Source organism: Lactuca sativa, chromosome 2 (assembly GCF_002870075.4).
Source record: "Lactuca sativa cultivar Salinas chromosome 2, Lsat_Salinas_v11, whole genome shotgun sequence".
NCBI classification, from domain to species: domain Eukaryota; kingdom Viridiplantae; phylum Streptophyta; class Magnoliopsida; order Asterales; family Asteraceae; genus Lactuca; species Lactuca sativa.
Window position 1 is genome coordinate 199,766,840 of NC_056624.2, and position 14,267 is coordinate 199,781,106.

General features: G+C 42.4%; 1 protein-coding gene across 1 annotated transcript; it reads right to left on the minus strand.

The window, feature by feature from the left end:
* Window positions 1-12,450: 12,450 nt before the first annotated feature.
* LOC111916265 (germin-like protein subfamily 3 member 2) lies at window positions 12,451-13,803 on the minus strand. The gene has a single exon (XM_023911877.3). It carries the CDS (start codon window positions 13,266-13,268, stop codon window positions 12,609-12,611), a length of 660 nt encoding a protein of 219 aa, XP_023767645.1. The 5' UTR covers window positions 13,269-13,803; the 3' UTR covers window positions 12,451-12,608.
* Between the last annotated feature and the right edge of the window lie 464 nt (window positions 13,804-14,267).

The window sequence follows — 14,267 nt, forward strand, 5'->3', positions numbered from 1 at the left end:
AACAGGTCTGCCATCTTATCGCATTAATGGTCATACCCCCGGAGGTACACTCGTGTGTACTTGTTAGTCGTTTAACAACTGTTCTTTGTTGGTTTGAGAACCCATCAGTCAAACATCCTTGCAAAGGCTGTTTTCTGTAAGTTCCCATGCACTACGATACTGTTGTGACGTATCCTCATACTTTGTTCGTTATCGCCTATATGGTTCGGTATATGCTTAGTCCGGTATTTACTTGGTTTGGTATATGACTGGTTCGATATATACCTAGTTCGATATATACTTAGTTCGACGTAAGAAGGGTATACATAGTTATAGGCTAGGCTATAATGTAACACCAGTGTTCCATGTATTTTCATTTTAGCATTGATTCCTTAAAAGATTGCAAAATTGGTCCATGCGTTAGGTGTACGAGATGGGTACGTCAAGCGTAGGTCCTTAAAGTTGGACGCGGATTCCCTCGCTACACTGGGCGTACTCATGCAGAGGGCAAACCCTAATTTTTAGGGTTTGGACGCCTTAAACCCTTTCTTACCTCTAGCCTCCATCTCTCTTAGCCTCCATCTCGAAATCCTAATCCTTGTGTGTGAGTTTTGAAGCTTTAGAGTGACTTTTTGGTGTTCTTGGTGGTGGATGAAGACCTTTGGAGTTGTGGTGTTTCTCTCAAGCCTTTGGATCCACATTCTTCTCATCTTTGTTCATCTTCAGGAGGTATTAAGTTCAAATCTTGATGATTGCTTTGATAGATCTTGTTTAAGCCTAGATTTATGTTCTTTTATCCCAAAACCTTGATCTTTATGTGTAACACCCCAAGTTTGGAAAGCCAAGAAAAGAAAGAAAACCTCAAGTTTAGGGGAGACTCGGCGAGTCCATGGAGGGACTCGGCGAGTCCGAGCGGGATCCGGGTTGTGGTGAAAGCGACCGACTCGGCGAGTCGGCCAAGGAGACTCGACGAGTTGGGTCTGATCGAGGAAAACCCTAAATCCGGGACTTGGAGCCTATTTAAGCATCTCATCCTCTTTCCTAGGGTTCCTTTAGTGCCTCTTTACCCCCCAGAACATCAACCCTAGCTGCCATATCCGTTTTTGAGCTAGATCTTGCATTGAAGAAAGCACTATAAGCTTGGAGAAGGAAGAAAAGCCTTGGAAGTGCAAGAAGGGACTGTAGATCCGAGATTGAGAAGACATTTCAGATCAATTGGAGGTAATAAGCTGCTGATTAGACTCCCTTTGCATCTAGATCTATTCTTATGTGTGAGTTTTGGTCATTATTGGTATGTTATGCAACCAATTCGAGTTGGAGGTTCAGATCTGAGGTTGCTACCTCAGATCCATGTTGGTTTTGGTCTTGAATCCCCTAAAGTATCAGCCCTTGGTATGTTGAAGAAGCATGTTTGCCATAAACCCTAGTTTAGTGTGTTTTGAGCTTAGATCTCTCAATCTACACGTAAAGTTTGCCACTTTACGTGGGGAATAGGCCCTAGAAGTATGGATCTATGAGTTGGAAGTTCTGTTTGGCTCGAAAAGCCACTGCATGGATTGAAGACTGGATAGACTCGGCGAGTAGCTTGAAGATGAGGAGGAACTCGACGAGTAGGATGAACAGCTCGTCGAGTCGGTTGAAGTTAGGCATGGACTCGGCGAGTTGGATGAACAACTCGACGAGTTGGTTGAAGATTTTCTTGAACTCGGCGAGTCTGTTCTTGGACTCGGCGAGTCAGATCGCGAAACCCTAAACCCTTTGAGTTGAGACTCGAATCAGTGAGTCGGGTGGTGACTCAGCGAGTTGGACAGGACAGGTCATGGAACTAGTTGGACTCGGCGAGTCATGGACTGACTCGGCGAGTCGAGTCGCGAATAAGAAAGACCCTGAGCTTATGAACTCGGCGAGTCTTTAGGAAGACTCGGCGAGTAAGGTTGACCTGGAAGGTTGACTTTGACCAGAGTTGACTTAGTTGACTGTCAGACTAAGTGTTATATGTATATTGATAGCTCGGAGAGCTAGAGGAGCAGCGGTTCAGGGGATTGTCGAGTAGCAGCCAGAGGTTTATCAGCAGGGCTCAGCAGTTCAGGTGAGTCTCCTTCCAGTAGGAATGGGTCTAAGGCCACAATGCCGGCCCGTTTAGCTAACAGTAGTTTTCGGATGTTGATATGATATAGTAGTTAGTATGTTTGATGCCTTCGTGGCTCAGACAGGATTTATGTGTTATGTGTTCCGGGCTACGGCCCGAAGTAGTATGCAGTATACGTGTGTTCATGCTAGTTGATATGTTTATGTTATGTTCTGTTCAGTTAGCCCGGACTTCGGTCCGATGCAGGGGACAAGGTCCCAGTTAGTCCGGACTTCGGTCCGATGCAGGGGGCAAGGTCCCAGTTAGTCCGGACTTCGGTCTGATGCAGGGGGCAAGGCCCCAGTTAGCCCGGACTTCGGTCCGATGCAGGGGACAAGGTCCCAGTTAGCCCGGACTTCGGTCCGATGCAGGGGACAAGGTCCCAGTTAGTCCGGACTTCGGTCCGATGCAGGGGACAAGGTCCCAGTCAGTTAGTCCGGACTTCGGTCCGATGCAGGGGGCAAGGCCCCAGTTAGCCCGGACTTCGGTCCGATGCAGGGGACAAGGTCCCAGTCAGTTTCCGGACTTCGGTCTGATGCAGTGGGCAAGGCCCAATATGTGCTTTATATGTTTTTGTGTGGTATGTGGTAGATTGGGGGAGCTCACTAAGCTTCGTGCTTACGGTTTTAAGTTTTGGTTTCAGGTACTCGGTTTGCGAAAGAGGAGCTCGGGAAGATTGCAGAGCACACACCATAGTCAGTTAGCCTGGGAATGTTTGACTCTGATAATGATATTACGTTTTGAATTTAATACTCAAAGGTTATGTTTGACTTATGATACGTTGTTATAAATCTATTTTTAGTAATGTTTAAAAGAAATTTTTAGTCATGATTTTTGGGTCGTTACAAGTTGGTATCAGAGCCTTGGTTTGAGGGATTCGGGCGCACTCCTGAGTGTGTTTGAACTCAAACTAAGGAAGTGGTATATAGTTTTCAAAAGAAAAAAAAATCGTAGTTACAAAAGAATTTTGAGAAAAGAAAACAATTTTTAGAGAAAGCAAAAGAGTTTTGAAAAGAGAAAAGGGTGTGGTGCATGCAATCAGCCGAGCTCAAGTAAGCACTCCCAATTTACCCATACAAGTTGTATTATGATTATCAGTATCGGTTTCAGTTTCAGTTTCAGTTCCAGCTTCAGTAGAACAGCATGCTAGAATAGGACTAAGGATCTAGGATGATGCCTTATGTGCCTGCTTTATGTGTTCAGCTTTATGAGAATTGCATGCTAGTATTGAGTAGACAGCAGTAGGATAGCCTGTTTAGGTTATGCCTGGTAGCACGAGTTTAGCATTGTATGCTAATGTAGTTTCTCGTTATGAGAATAGTTTTGCCTGAGTATGTCTCCTTTATCCGAATGCTGCTTGCTTTGTGCTTTGTGGGACTCCGAGTGGTGGGATTTAGCCATTAGGTGAATACGTCACATCACATGTGAGCAGGGTTGAATAATCTCAGAGTGCTGGATTTGGCCCTACTGCGCAGCTCTCGTTTGAGTCCAACCGTTGTAGGGACGAGACTTTTACCCGAAGGATTATCCGAGCCTCATTACATGTGATGGTATTCAGGTGGTGGCTAATTGGCATAACAAGGAGGCCTTCAGCAGCTGAGGACTGGTTTGAGTAGAGTCAGAGATTCCCTAGGGCAAGCCTAGGATGAGAGTAGCAGAGATCAGTTGAAGAGTAAAGGGGACTTGGTGGAGTTGAGGTAACTCTTGAGGAAAGTACGGATAGATGTGGAAGGTAGTAGGGGCCCATACTACTGAAAGCAGAGGATCCGTATTCGATTCAAGAGGGGTCGAGGCAAAATCAAGGAACCAGTAGAGTATGCGAGAAATTCCTCAGCAGTAGTATGTAAATTGATCAGGATTTTGTTATACATTTTCAGCATGGTGACGTTGCGCGAGATACCAGTTAGCAGTTCAGGTGTCAAGGAGGGGTCTGGCTCGGGCTTCAGAGCCGGGCAGCTTGATGATCAGATGAGGGATTTCATTTCCGCAGAGATTACGCGCAACATCATTGATCAGACTCCAGTGATTTTCGGTTCGGTTAGAGAGGCCATTGTGGAGCTCATGGACAGTCATCTTGAGGCCTTTAAGGCCGGGTTAGTTTCAGGACAGATTGGGGCTCGTCTAGGTCCCGAATCTTATGGAGTTCAGGGATCCATCAGGGGGGGAGATCCCATTTCTAGTTCCTGCCATCAGGGGGCAGGGGTGAGTGGGGAATTCTGTCTCCAAGAGAGACCATTGCATGATTGGATAGTTGAGGAAGTTTCGCGAGCCATTCGCGAGGATCTGCCCGACATGGTCGTGAGGATCACTGATAGATTGATAGCGAGGCTTCAGGATCAGACATCTGTTGTTCAGTTAGCAGGCGTTGCCGTTGGGGTAACGCAGGAGCGAGAGTCGGGCAGGGAGTCAGAAGGGAAAAGGAAAATTGATGAGACTCAGGTAGCCACAGGTTCGGGTAAGAGGCCCAAGGGTCCAGATTTGAGGACGAGGAACTATCAGAGCCGCAGTCGATGCGGGAAGTGCGGAAGGACGCACATGGGTGTGTGTAGGCGTAGAAGTGGTGGCGATGCTGGGTGTTTCAAGTGCGACCAGATTGGTCATTTTAGCAGAGACTGTGTTGTTACCATCGCCCAGGGGCTTGATCCGTTATGTTTCCATTGCAGTCAGAGGGGCCACAAGAAGGCCCACTGTCCGAGTTTGTATCCAGCAGGGCAGGTGCCAGCTCCTGCCCTTGGGACTTCGAGTACCGCCAGCAGTTGTCGAGGCCGGGCAAGGGTGCCTACGGCTCAGAGCCGAGTTTTCCGGTAGATTTCAGCAGGGATTCGAGCAGCACTGAGTAATGAAGGTACGTAACTTTTGTTTTTCTGTCAGCTTATGTCATGATTATATTGTTATGGTTCTACATCAAATTGTGGTATAAGTGTTGTGTTATAGTGTGGCTTGCTTGTGATTATGTTATATGCCATTTGCATACCTCGGATAATTGGTTGGTAGTTAGGGGATGTGCTCTTATGGAGAAGGTTTCGGAGGATGCAGTAACTGTAGCATGATTGAGAGAGATTTGGTTCGTTTCACTAGTTCGGAGTGGTTAGTGATTGGGATGGATTGGTTAAATTCCTACCTGGCAGGCTTGGGTTCCCTAGTAGATGTTCTGGAATGGTAGTGAAGATCAGGATCTCTTTTGAGTATGAATCAGCAAGGGGTAAGCAGGATCGAAGTGGGGGAGAACCCTCCGAGTATTCATGGATAAGAGACACGTAGACCCAGAATGAGTGCGCAGCCTCCGAGAAGAAATGGTAGTAGCATAGTGATGGATGGATTGAGAAGTTCAGAATTGGGAGTCCGAGAACTTTTCCCAGCAGCTAGTTCATGTAATCGAGATGGTTAGAAGCTGGTTGGGAATCCAGGAATGGAGGACCACCTGTCGGACGCATGAGAGTCGGAATGAAGATCCTGAGAGCGGGTAACAAGAGATGTTTTCGTATTAGTAGCCAGTGTCCGAGGCAGCATGCAGGTTGCGTAGATTCAGGAGTTGGGAGGTTGGAAACTTCCCAACAATAACTTCTTGTATCCGGACTAATAGACGGTTGGTTTGGGAACCAAGCCGAAGAATTCCTCGACGAAGTGCTAAGTATATCAAGGATATAAGATGTCGAGGATGATGCAGAATTCAAAGACTGAGGGCTGGTTTGAGAAATCGGGATGAGGAATCACTAGCGGAACTAGGGGTAGTCAGGATGTTCTCGAGATAGCAGTAGTAGTGTTGTAAGTCTGCGGGGGTAGCCGTAGCATTCACTAGCAGTCAGATAGCAGTAGTGGTGTTGTAAGTCTACGGGGGTAGCCGTAGCATCCACTAGTAGCCATATAGTACTAGAAAGTTGTAGTCCGCGAGCGTAGTCGCAGCCTTTATCAGATTGGTAGGTGGCATGATCGCGTGTTGGACGCGGAAAAGTAGTAGTACCCACCAGTTTTAGTGCAGCAGTGAGGATATGGGAATCCACGGGTTAGATTTCGGATTTCCCAAATGGATCAGTTATGGCTAAGTCAGCAATTTGGGCTTTAGATCGTTGCATCAGTTATGAGATCAGAGTAGTAGTGGACCGTTGGGGTTCGGGTATGTTAAGGGCTACCGTCAGTCTAGGAGCCATCATGATGTTAGTCGTGGAATTGATGATGTCAGGATGTGACGAATGGACCCGATCGGTTGGATCGGAAGATTGTTAGAGCCGCAGTGACAGGATAACTAGTGGAAACTAGTCCTAGAGGAAGATTTCGTTCAGAAGTCGTGGAAGCGACTAAGTGAGAAGCCCCTTGACTCCACAGTTGGGTTGGAGTTCAGTGTTTCAGGCAGCTCAGCGTTTCAGCCAGCTCAGTGTTTCAGGCCGTTCAGCGTCTCAGTCGGTTCAGCGTTTCGGGCATTTTAGTGTTTCAGGCATGATTCAGTATTGCAGGCAGTTCAGTGTTTGGAAGGTTTCAGGGTTCTGGGTCAGTATTGTTTTGCGTTGGAATGCGAGTGCTGACGATATAGTTGGTTGATTTGAGATTGGCAAGTCCCTCTCAGCAGGATCAGTTGAGCCTTTTGCCGAGTATAAGTGATCTGTAAGGATAGCTAGACAGGTAGCTTTTCATTCAGGAGGGAAGGCTCGAGTTAGTAGAAGATGAGTAATCAGGTGGGATAAAAGCAAGAAGGTTCCAGTAGCCTCGTTTCAGTATGAGCGGCAGAATGGATAGAACGGTTATAGATAGTTGAAGTATCTTCAGGAGTCGCTGGAAGAGTCTAGGAGTTGTGATAGAGTGTAGTGACCGGTGGGAGTCCGGTAACTCAGATATCGGGAGATTGGTTAGACCAGAATAGTCTCAGTGCATCCGGTAGGCGGATGGGAGGCAGCAGGATTTTCAGTCGGAGGATGTAACGTTGAGGAAATTATGGAAAAGAGAAGGATCCAGTATGTTCCATCGGTAATGATCGACATGGTGAGTGGCTGGAGTGTCGGACAAAAGGGTGTTAGATTTTCCAGACAGAGAGTTGGAGGCAGTTCGCAGGCAGTTGATCATAGCAAACTTCGAGGACGAAGTTTAGTTTAAGTGGGGGAGAGTTGTAACACCCCAAGTTTGGAAAGCCAAGAAAAGAAAGAAAACCTCAAGTTTAGGGGAGACTCGGCGAGTCCATGGAGGGACTCGGCGAGTCCGAGCGGGATCCGGGTTGTGGTGAAAGCGACCGACTCGGCGAGTCGGCCAAGGAGACTCGACGAGTTGGGTCTGATCGAGGAAAACCCTAAATCCGGGACTTGGAGCCTATTTAAGCATCTCATCCTCTTTCCTAGGGTTCCTTTAGTGCCTCTTTACCCCCCAGAACATCAACCCTAGCTGCCATATCCGTTTTTGAGCTAGATCTTGCATTGAAGAAAGCACTATAAGCTTGGAGAAGGAAGAAAAGCCTTGGAAGTGCAAGAAGGGACTGTAGATCCGAGATTGAGAAGACATTTCAGATCAATTGGAGGTAATAAGCTGCTGATTAGACTCCCTTTGCATCTAGATCTATTCTTATGTGTGAGTTTTGGTCATTATTGGTATGTTATGCAACCAATTCGAGTTGGAGGTTCAGATCTGAGGTTGCTACCTCAGATCCATGTTGGTTTTGGTCTTGAATCCCCTAAAGTATCAGCCCTTGGTATGTTGAAGAAGCATGTTTGCCATAAACCCTAGTTTAGTGTGTTTTGAGCTTAGATCTCTCAATCTACACGTAAAGTTTGCCACTTTACGTGGGGAATAGGCCCTAGAAGTATGGATCTATGAGTTGGAAGTTCTGTTTGGCTCGAAAAGCCACTGCATGGATTGAAGACTGGATAGACTCGGCGAGTAGCTTGAAGATGAGGAGGAACTCGACGAGTAGGATGAACAGCTCGTCGAGTCGGTTGAAGTTAGGCATGGACTCGGCGAGTTGGATGAACAACTCGACGAGTTGGTTGAAGATTTTCTTGAACTCGGCGAGTCTGTTCTTGGACTCGGCGAGTCAGATCGCGAAACCCTAAACCCTTTGAGTTGAGACTCGAATCAGTGAGTCGGGTGGTGACTCAGCGAGTTGGACAGGACAGGTCATGGAACTAGTTGGACTCGGCGAGTCATGGACTGACTCGGCGAGTCGAGTCGCGAATAAGAAAGACCCTGAGCTTATGAACTCGGCGAGTCTTTAGGAAGACTCGGCGAGTAAGGTTGACCTGGAAGGTTGACTTTGACCAGAGTTGACTTAGTTGACTGTCAGACTAAGTGTTATATGTATATTGATAGCTCGGAGAGCTAGAGGAGCAGCGGTTCAGGGGATTGTCGAGTAGCAGCCAGAGGTTTATCAGCAGGGCTCAGCAGTTCAGGTGAGTCTCCTTCCAGTAGGAATGGGTCTAAGGCCACAATGCCGGCCCGTTTAGCTAACAGTAGTTTTCGGATGTTGATATGATATAGTAGTTAGTATGTTTGATGCCTTCGTGGCTCAGACAGGATTTATGTGTTATGTGTTCCGGGCTACGGCCCGAAGTAGTATGCAGTATACGTGTGTTCATGCTAGTTGATATGTTTATGTTATGTTCTGTTCAGTTAGCCCGGACTTCGGTCCGATGCAGGGGACAAGGTCCCAGTTAGTCCGGACTTCGGTCCGATGCAGGGGGCAAGGTCCCAGTTAGTCCGGACTTCGGTCTGATGCAGGGGGCAAGGCCCCAGTTAGCCCGGACTTCGGTCCGATGCAGGGGACAAGGTCCCAGTTAGCCCGGACTTCGGTCCGATGCAGGGGACAAGGTCCCAGTTAGTCCGGACTTCGGTCCGATGCAGGGGACAAGGTCCCAGTCAGTTAGTCCGGACTTCGGTCCGATGCAGGGGGCAAGGCCCCAGTTAGCCCGGACTTCGGTCCGATGCAGGGGACAAGGTCCCAGTCAGTTTCCGGACTTCGGTCTGATGCAGTGGGCAAGGCCCAATATGTGCTTTATATGTTTTTGTGTGGTATGTGGTAGATTGGGGGAGCTCACTAAGCTTCGTGCTTACGGTTTTAAGTTTTGGTTTCAGGTACTCGGTTTGCGAAAGAGGAGCTCGGGAAGATTGCAGAGCACACACCATAGTCAGTTAGCCTGGGAATGTTTGACTCTGATAATGATATTACGTTTTGAATTTAATACTCAAAGGTTATGTTTGACTTATGATACGTTGTTATAAATCTATTTTTAGTAATGTTTAAAAGAAATTTTTAGTCATGATTTTTGGGTCGTTACATTATGAGTATGGAATACTCCATAGCTTTTGAGTTATCCTTTAAGACGTTTTAGGGTGTATAGTGTCATAAAAATGCAAGCTTGGACCTTTCCTCTCATCCATGTATGAGTTATATGTTTTTAGTGATGTTAGAAGTTAAGGTTTTGGGATTAAGCTTCCTTTTGCCATGCAAAGGCATAAAGGTTACAACTTTATGATTTTAGATGTTTATTGGAGTTAGATCTGAAGTTTGGACGTTAAGTTTTAAAGCATTAAAACCTTAATAAAAGGTCTAGAATTTTGAAGAGTATGCCGGGCGTAACCTTTAGCACGTTGCGTGTACTGGGTCGTTGCCCTATAATCCTTCCGCATCAAGAGTTATATGCGGGGCGTAATAGGTAGTACATTGGGCGTACTACCAGGAAACCCACTTGGGCCATTTTTAGGTTGCGAACCATTAGGGGTTTTGGGCCTTGACTAGTTGAGTCATGAATGAGAAAGGAAAATGGTCTTTTTTCCCTTAGATAGATAAATGATGAATTAGACCTTCGTTTATGGATTAATCCCGATTATTGATTAAGGTTATTATTGGGTTATAATTACTATGAGGATCCATGACAGTAGCAACTCGAGTGTACGATTCAGTTATCTTCAGTTAAAGGTGAGTCTTCTTACAACATTAGTGGGTCGAAGGCACCAAGGTCGACCCATTGTTTTGTATGTGTAAAATGTATGCATTTATGTGACTATTGTTGATGTTATCGTATAATATATGCTTGGCGTTAATCTGGACTCGGTGGTTTCTACGGACCTGACACAGCCACGTGTTGTTATATTTATGTGTATGAATGTGTGGTATTTTGGGGAAACTCACTAAACTTTGTGCTTACAAATATGTTTTTGGTTTTAGGTACTTCCGGTACAAAAAAAAAAATTATCCCACGTGATGGCACAACATCCTCCCCCTCATGATGTACGTATTTATAATCTCTTTTACTATGATATTTTGTGATAGTTTGTATTTCTGATGATTTCGAGACATGTGATGTTTGGATTGATGAATTTAAAAATGAAATTTTTACTTATGAATTTTGGGTCGTTACATATATCCTATTAGGGACCATATAATTCAAAGCTTTTTTGTAATGGTTCATTATATATTAAAATAATTTTAGCAAGAAGCCGATACAAATGAGCTATAGCTAAAAAAGGATTATATATATATATATATATATATATATATATATATATATATATATATATATATATATATATATATATATATATATATATATATATATATATATATAGCCGGTTCTACGTGATAACACTGGTGAATTTGTTAAATGAGGTTTTTCTTACTAGGTGGAATCGATGTCCTCCAACGAAAATTATTATTTTAGCTTTGAGAATAAGATTAAATATGTCCGTACTAGACTTATTTTGGTTAGTAGAGGTGTTAGTTTGCCCTTTCTTTTATGTGTGATTTGTTCAAATATTTTCAGAAGTAGCAGATCATCCTTGTATAGCTTGCGAGCAGGCCCGGTCCAGAGAATGGACGATATAAACGACCATCCAAGCCCCAAAAGTTTTATAGACCATGTAATATTAGTATATAATTTCTAGTCTATTTTTAAGAAAAAATAATTACAAATGTGAGAAGAACTAAATTCAAAGTTCCAAATTTTAGGAAGAAAAGGTAACACATATAATTATTGTCGTTCATAAAGAAGGCAGTTGCAACAAAATGGGAGAAATCGAATCGACAAATTGTAAACTGACGACCCATGAAGCAATCAAGTACACTATAATGAATAAGATTATTTATTTATTATGTCGTCTCAATTTCTAAGTCTATTCATTAGAATTTCATTGCATATAAAATCTTATTAACCATTATTAACATTGTAGCATCTACAGAAAGAAGTTTTTTAAAGTTGAAATTATTAGGCTGGAGGGAGTGGTGCTACCGAAACCGCACTCCCTCCCCCGCCACATCAGCGTCATGTCATTTTTTACCACTCAAGTGTGGTTTCTTGCCACACCAAGGGTGTGGTACCACACTTTTCATTTCTTTTATTTTTTTGTTTTTTTTAAGTATTTTAATTTAATAAAACTTCTTTTTTTTAACTATTTTAATTTAATATAACTTCTATTTTAATAAAAAAAAAGCATAATTCTTCATTACTTGAAAATTAAAAAAAAAAAAAAAAAAAAAAAAAACAGTACATTGTGTTACAAAAAAAAAAAAAAAAAAACCACACACATAACATTTAAAAAAAAAAAAAAACCACACACATTACTTGAGAGATAGAGGAAATTGTGTTGTGAAAAAAAAGTTAAGTTGATATGTGTATATATAGGTAAGAAAAAGCAAAAAAATAAAATAAAATAAACTAAATGAATCTTATATTTCAACGGTCAAAAAAGTGACCACCTAATCAGACATTTGTGGAAGTCCTGAGGAACAAGAAAACTCTACAAGGAAATGACATGGCGGGAAAAAATACAAAAAAAAAATTATAAAATTTTAATTATGCAGAGGTGCATCATTCTTCATTGAAACATCTTGTATTATTTTAATTAAACAATTTGTAACTTTCTGTAAATTTTATTTTTGTCTTTTCCTCCACCACCATGTCATTTCCTCGTAGAGTTTTTTTGTTTCTCTAAAGGGTTTCCCAAGTAATGGTTATTTTACAAAAGTGGATTTTTCATGGTTAAAATCTTTAAACAATTTAAATTCATAACCAACTGGAGAGAAGGTACCTGAAACACTCGTTTAATTGATTTGTTCATAGGAAATGAAAACTAAAAGTCTAACTAAATTTATTGGTTAAATTTTCCAATTTTTGTTTATCTTTATGCAATTGTTTTTTTTTTTTTTTTTTTTTTTTAATTCTACCTTTTTACTATTTTTAATATAATTCGACAGATAAAAAATTACAATCTGTAATTGTTTTCGGTAATTATCATATCTGATCAATTATTTGTGTTGTGTACCAAATCATCCTTGATCCGTCTTTCTAACTCATTAACACGTTTAAAGGCGTGGAAAATCGTTAATTCGTAGTCATTTGGAATCCATTGAGCTTGAACTTGTCTCAAGATTTTAGACATTTAAATCAAGAATCTATATTATGAAACATTCTAACAAAATTAACATTCCTTAAACTTACATCAGTAATCCTCCATTCTATTTATTCAAATATTAAAGAAAAAATGTAATTAAAGAATAAGAAACATTGCTCAAACTCATACCTTATACCTACTCTTCTTTTTTAATCCCAAATCTCTTCTTCAACTTGGAGATCTCTTTACTCTTCAATCCAAACGCCTTCTCCAACAACTCTGAGTCAATATCGGATCCAAACAAGGCAGCCGGAAGCTTCACCGACCCTGGATTCTGGCTGTCAAAGCTCCCAAGAACGGTGGCCGGCGAATCCCCAATGTTCATCTGAAAATGCAACACTCCCCTAGGGAAAACCATCACCTCTCCTTTCTCAATCACCTTCGCAAACAATTTGTTCCCTGTGTCGACGAATCCAGAATAAAGCTTCCCTTCAAGTACATACGCCACCTCCGTGGCTCGAGGATGATAATGGGGGGCGTTAATCCCACCGACCTGAAAGTCAGCTCTGACGAGCGACATTCCGAGCGTGTTAAGCGCCGGGAACACGGTGGAGGAGACAGGCACCCCGGAGAATTTGTTGGTGAAGTTTCCGGGATGTTTTATGCCGGAGAAGACGAAGTCGTCAACGGTGATGGATGAGGAGTTTTTGCAGAGGTGGGTGTGAGGCGAGGGTAAACAGTAGTCTTGAAGTGGATCGGGGTCCGAGCCAAAAACCAACGATGGTTGGTTGATGGTGGAATAGAAGATGAAAGTAGCGACGAAAAGTGTGATTTTAGGGAACATGGTTATAGCCATGGGGACATGGGGTATAATGTTGGATGAAAGAGTGAAAATTTATAGGGTAATTTGCATTGGTGGGTTTTGATCAGTCGTATGATGGTTTAAGAAAGTGAACTTCAATAATACACCATCGCACCTTTCTTTAAAAGGTATTAGGTGTTGATTAACACTTCCGAAGGATGAATTTTTTTTTTTACATGTATATATTAAGATCTTTTGTGACTTTGTATTATGTTTTTGTTTTATTTAAGTATATGTTCTACATGTATTTTATGTGTGTACTGTTGTAAATTGTAAATGGGAAAGGTGGAGAATGGATATGCATGATGGGGGATGGGTGGTGGTTATGGCTTTTTGTGTGTGGAATATGGCGTAAAAGTGAAAAGTGGAAGATGCAGAGGGGACTTGTATTAGAAGTGAAGTGATGTGGTGATAATGCTGTCCACATGCATCATGACATTGATTCATTTGCCTCCAACTCTCCAAGTGACTACAATTTAATAAAGTATCACACAAAGCTAAACGAAACATGTCATTACTTATTTTGACGATATTATATACAATGATACGTACCATGTGAAGTCGATATATTATCATTTTTTTAATTTTAGATAAACATTTTTACCCTCTTTATCCGTGAAACTCTCTTTGAACAAAATAACTAAAGATATGTCGGACAAAAATATTTGGAAACCGACATGGTGGTATATTGACATTTCTAATCATTATTAGATTGAGGAAAGACTCATGTAGGCGGATAACATGTAGTTCAAATAAAGGTTTAGATATGGTTGTCATTGTAGTATTTTGAGCTTTTTGATCTTCCTGAAACAATATTATTTTTGGAGGGATTAAGGCAAAGAAGACAGAGATTTTCTATAAGATTACTTAATAAAAGTTTTTTGTTGGTAGTCTCAACTCTCAACAAAGTTTTTCCTCTTATACGAGTTTTTCTTAAAACTTTCAAAAGCCCGTTCCTAAACTATCAAAACAAAATTTTAAGGCAAGCAAAAA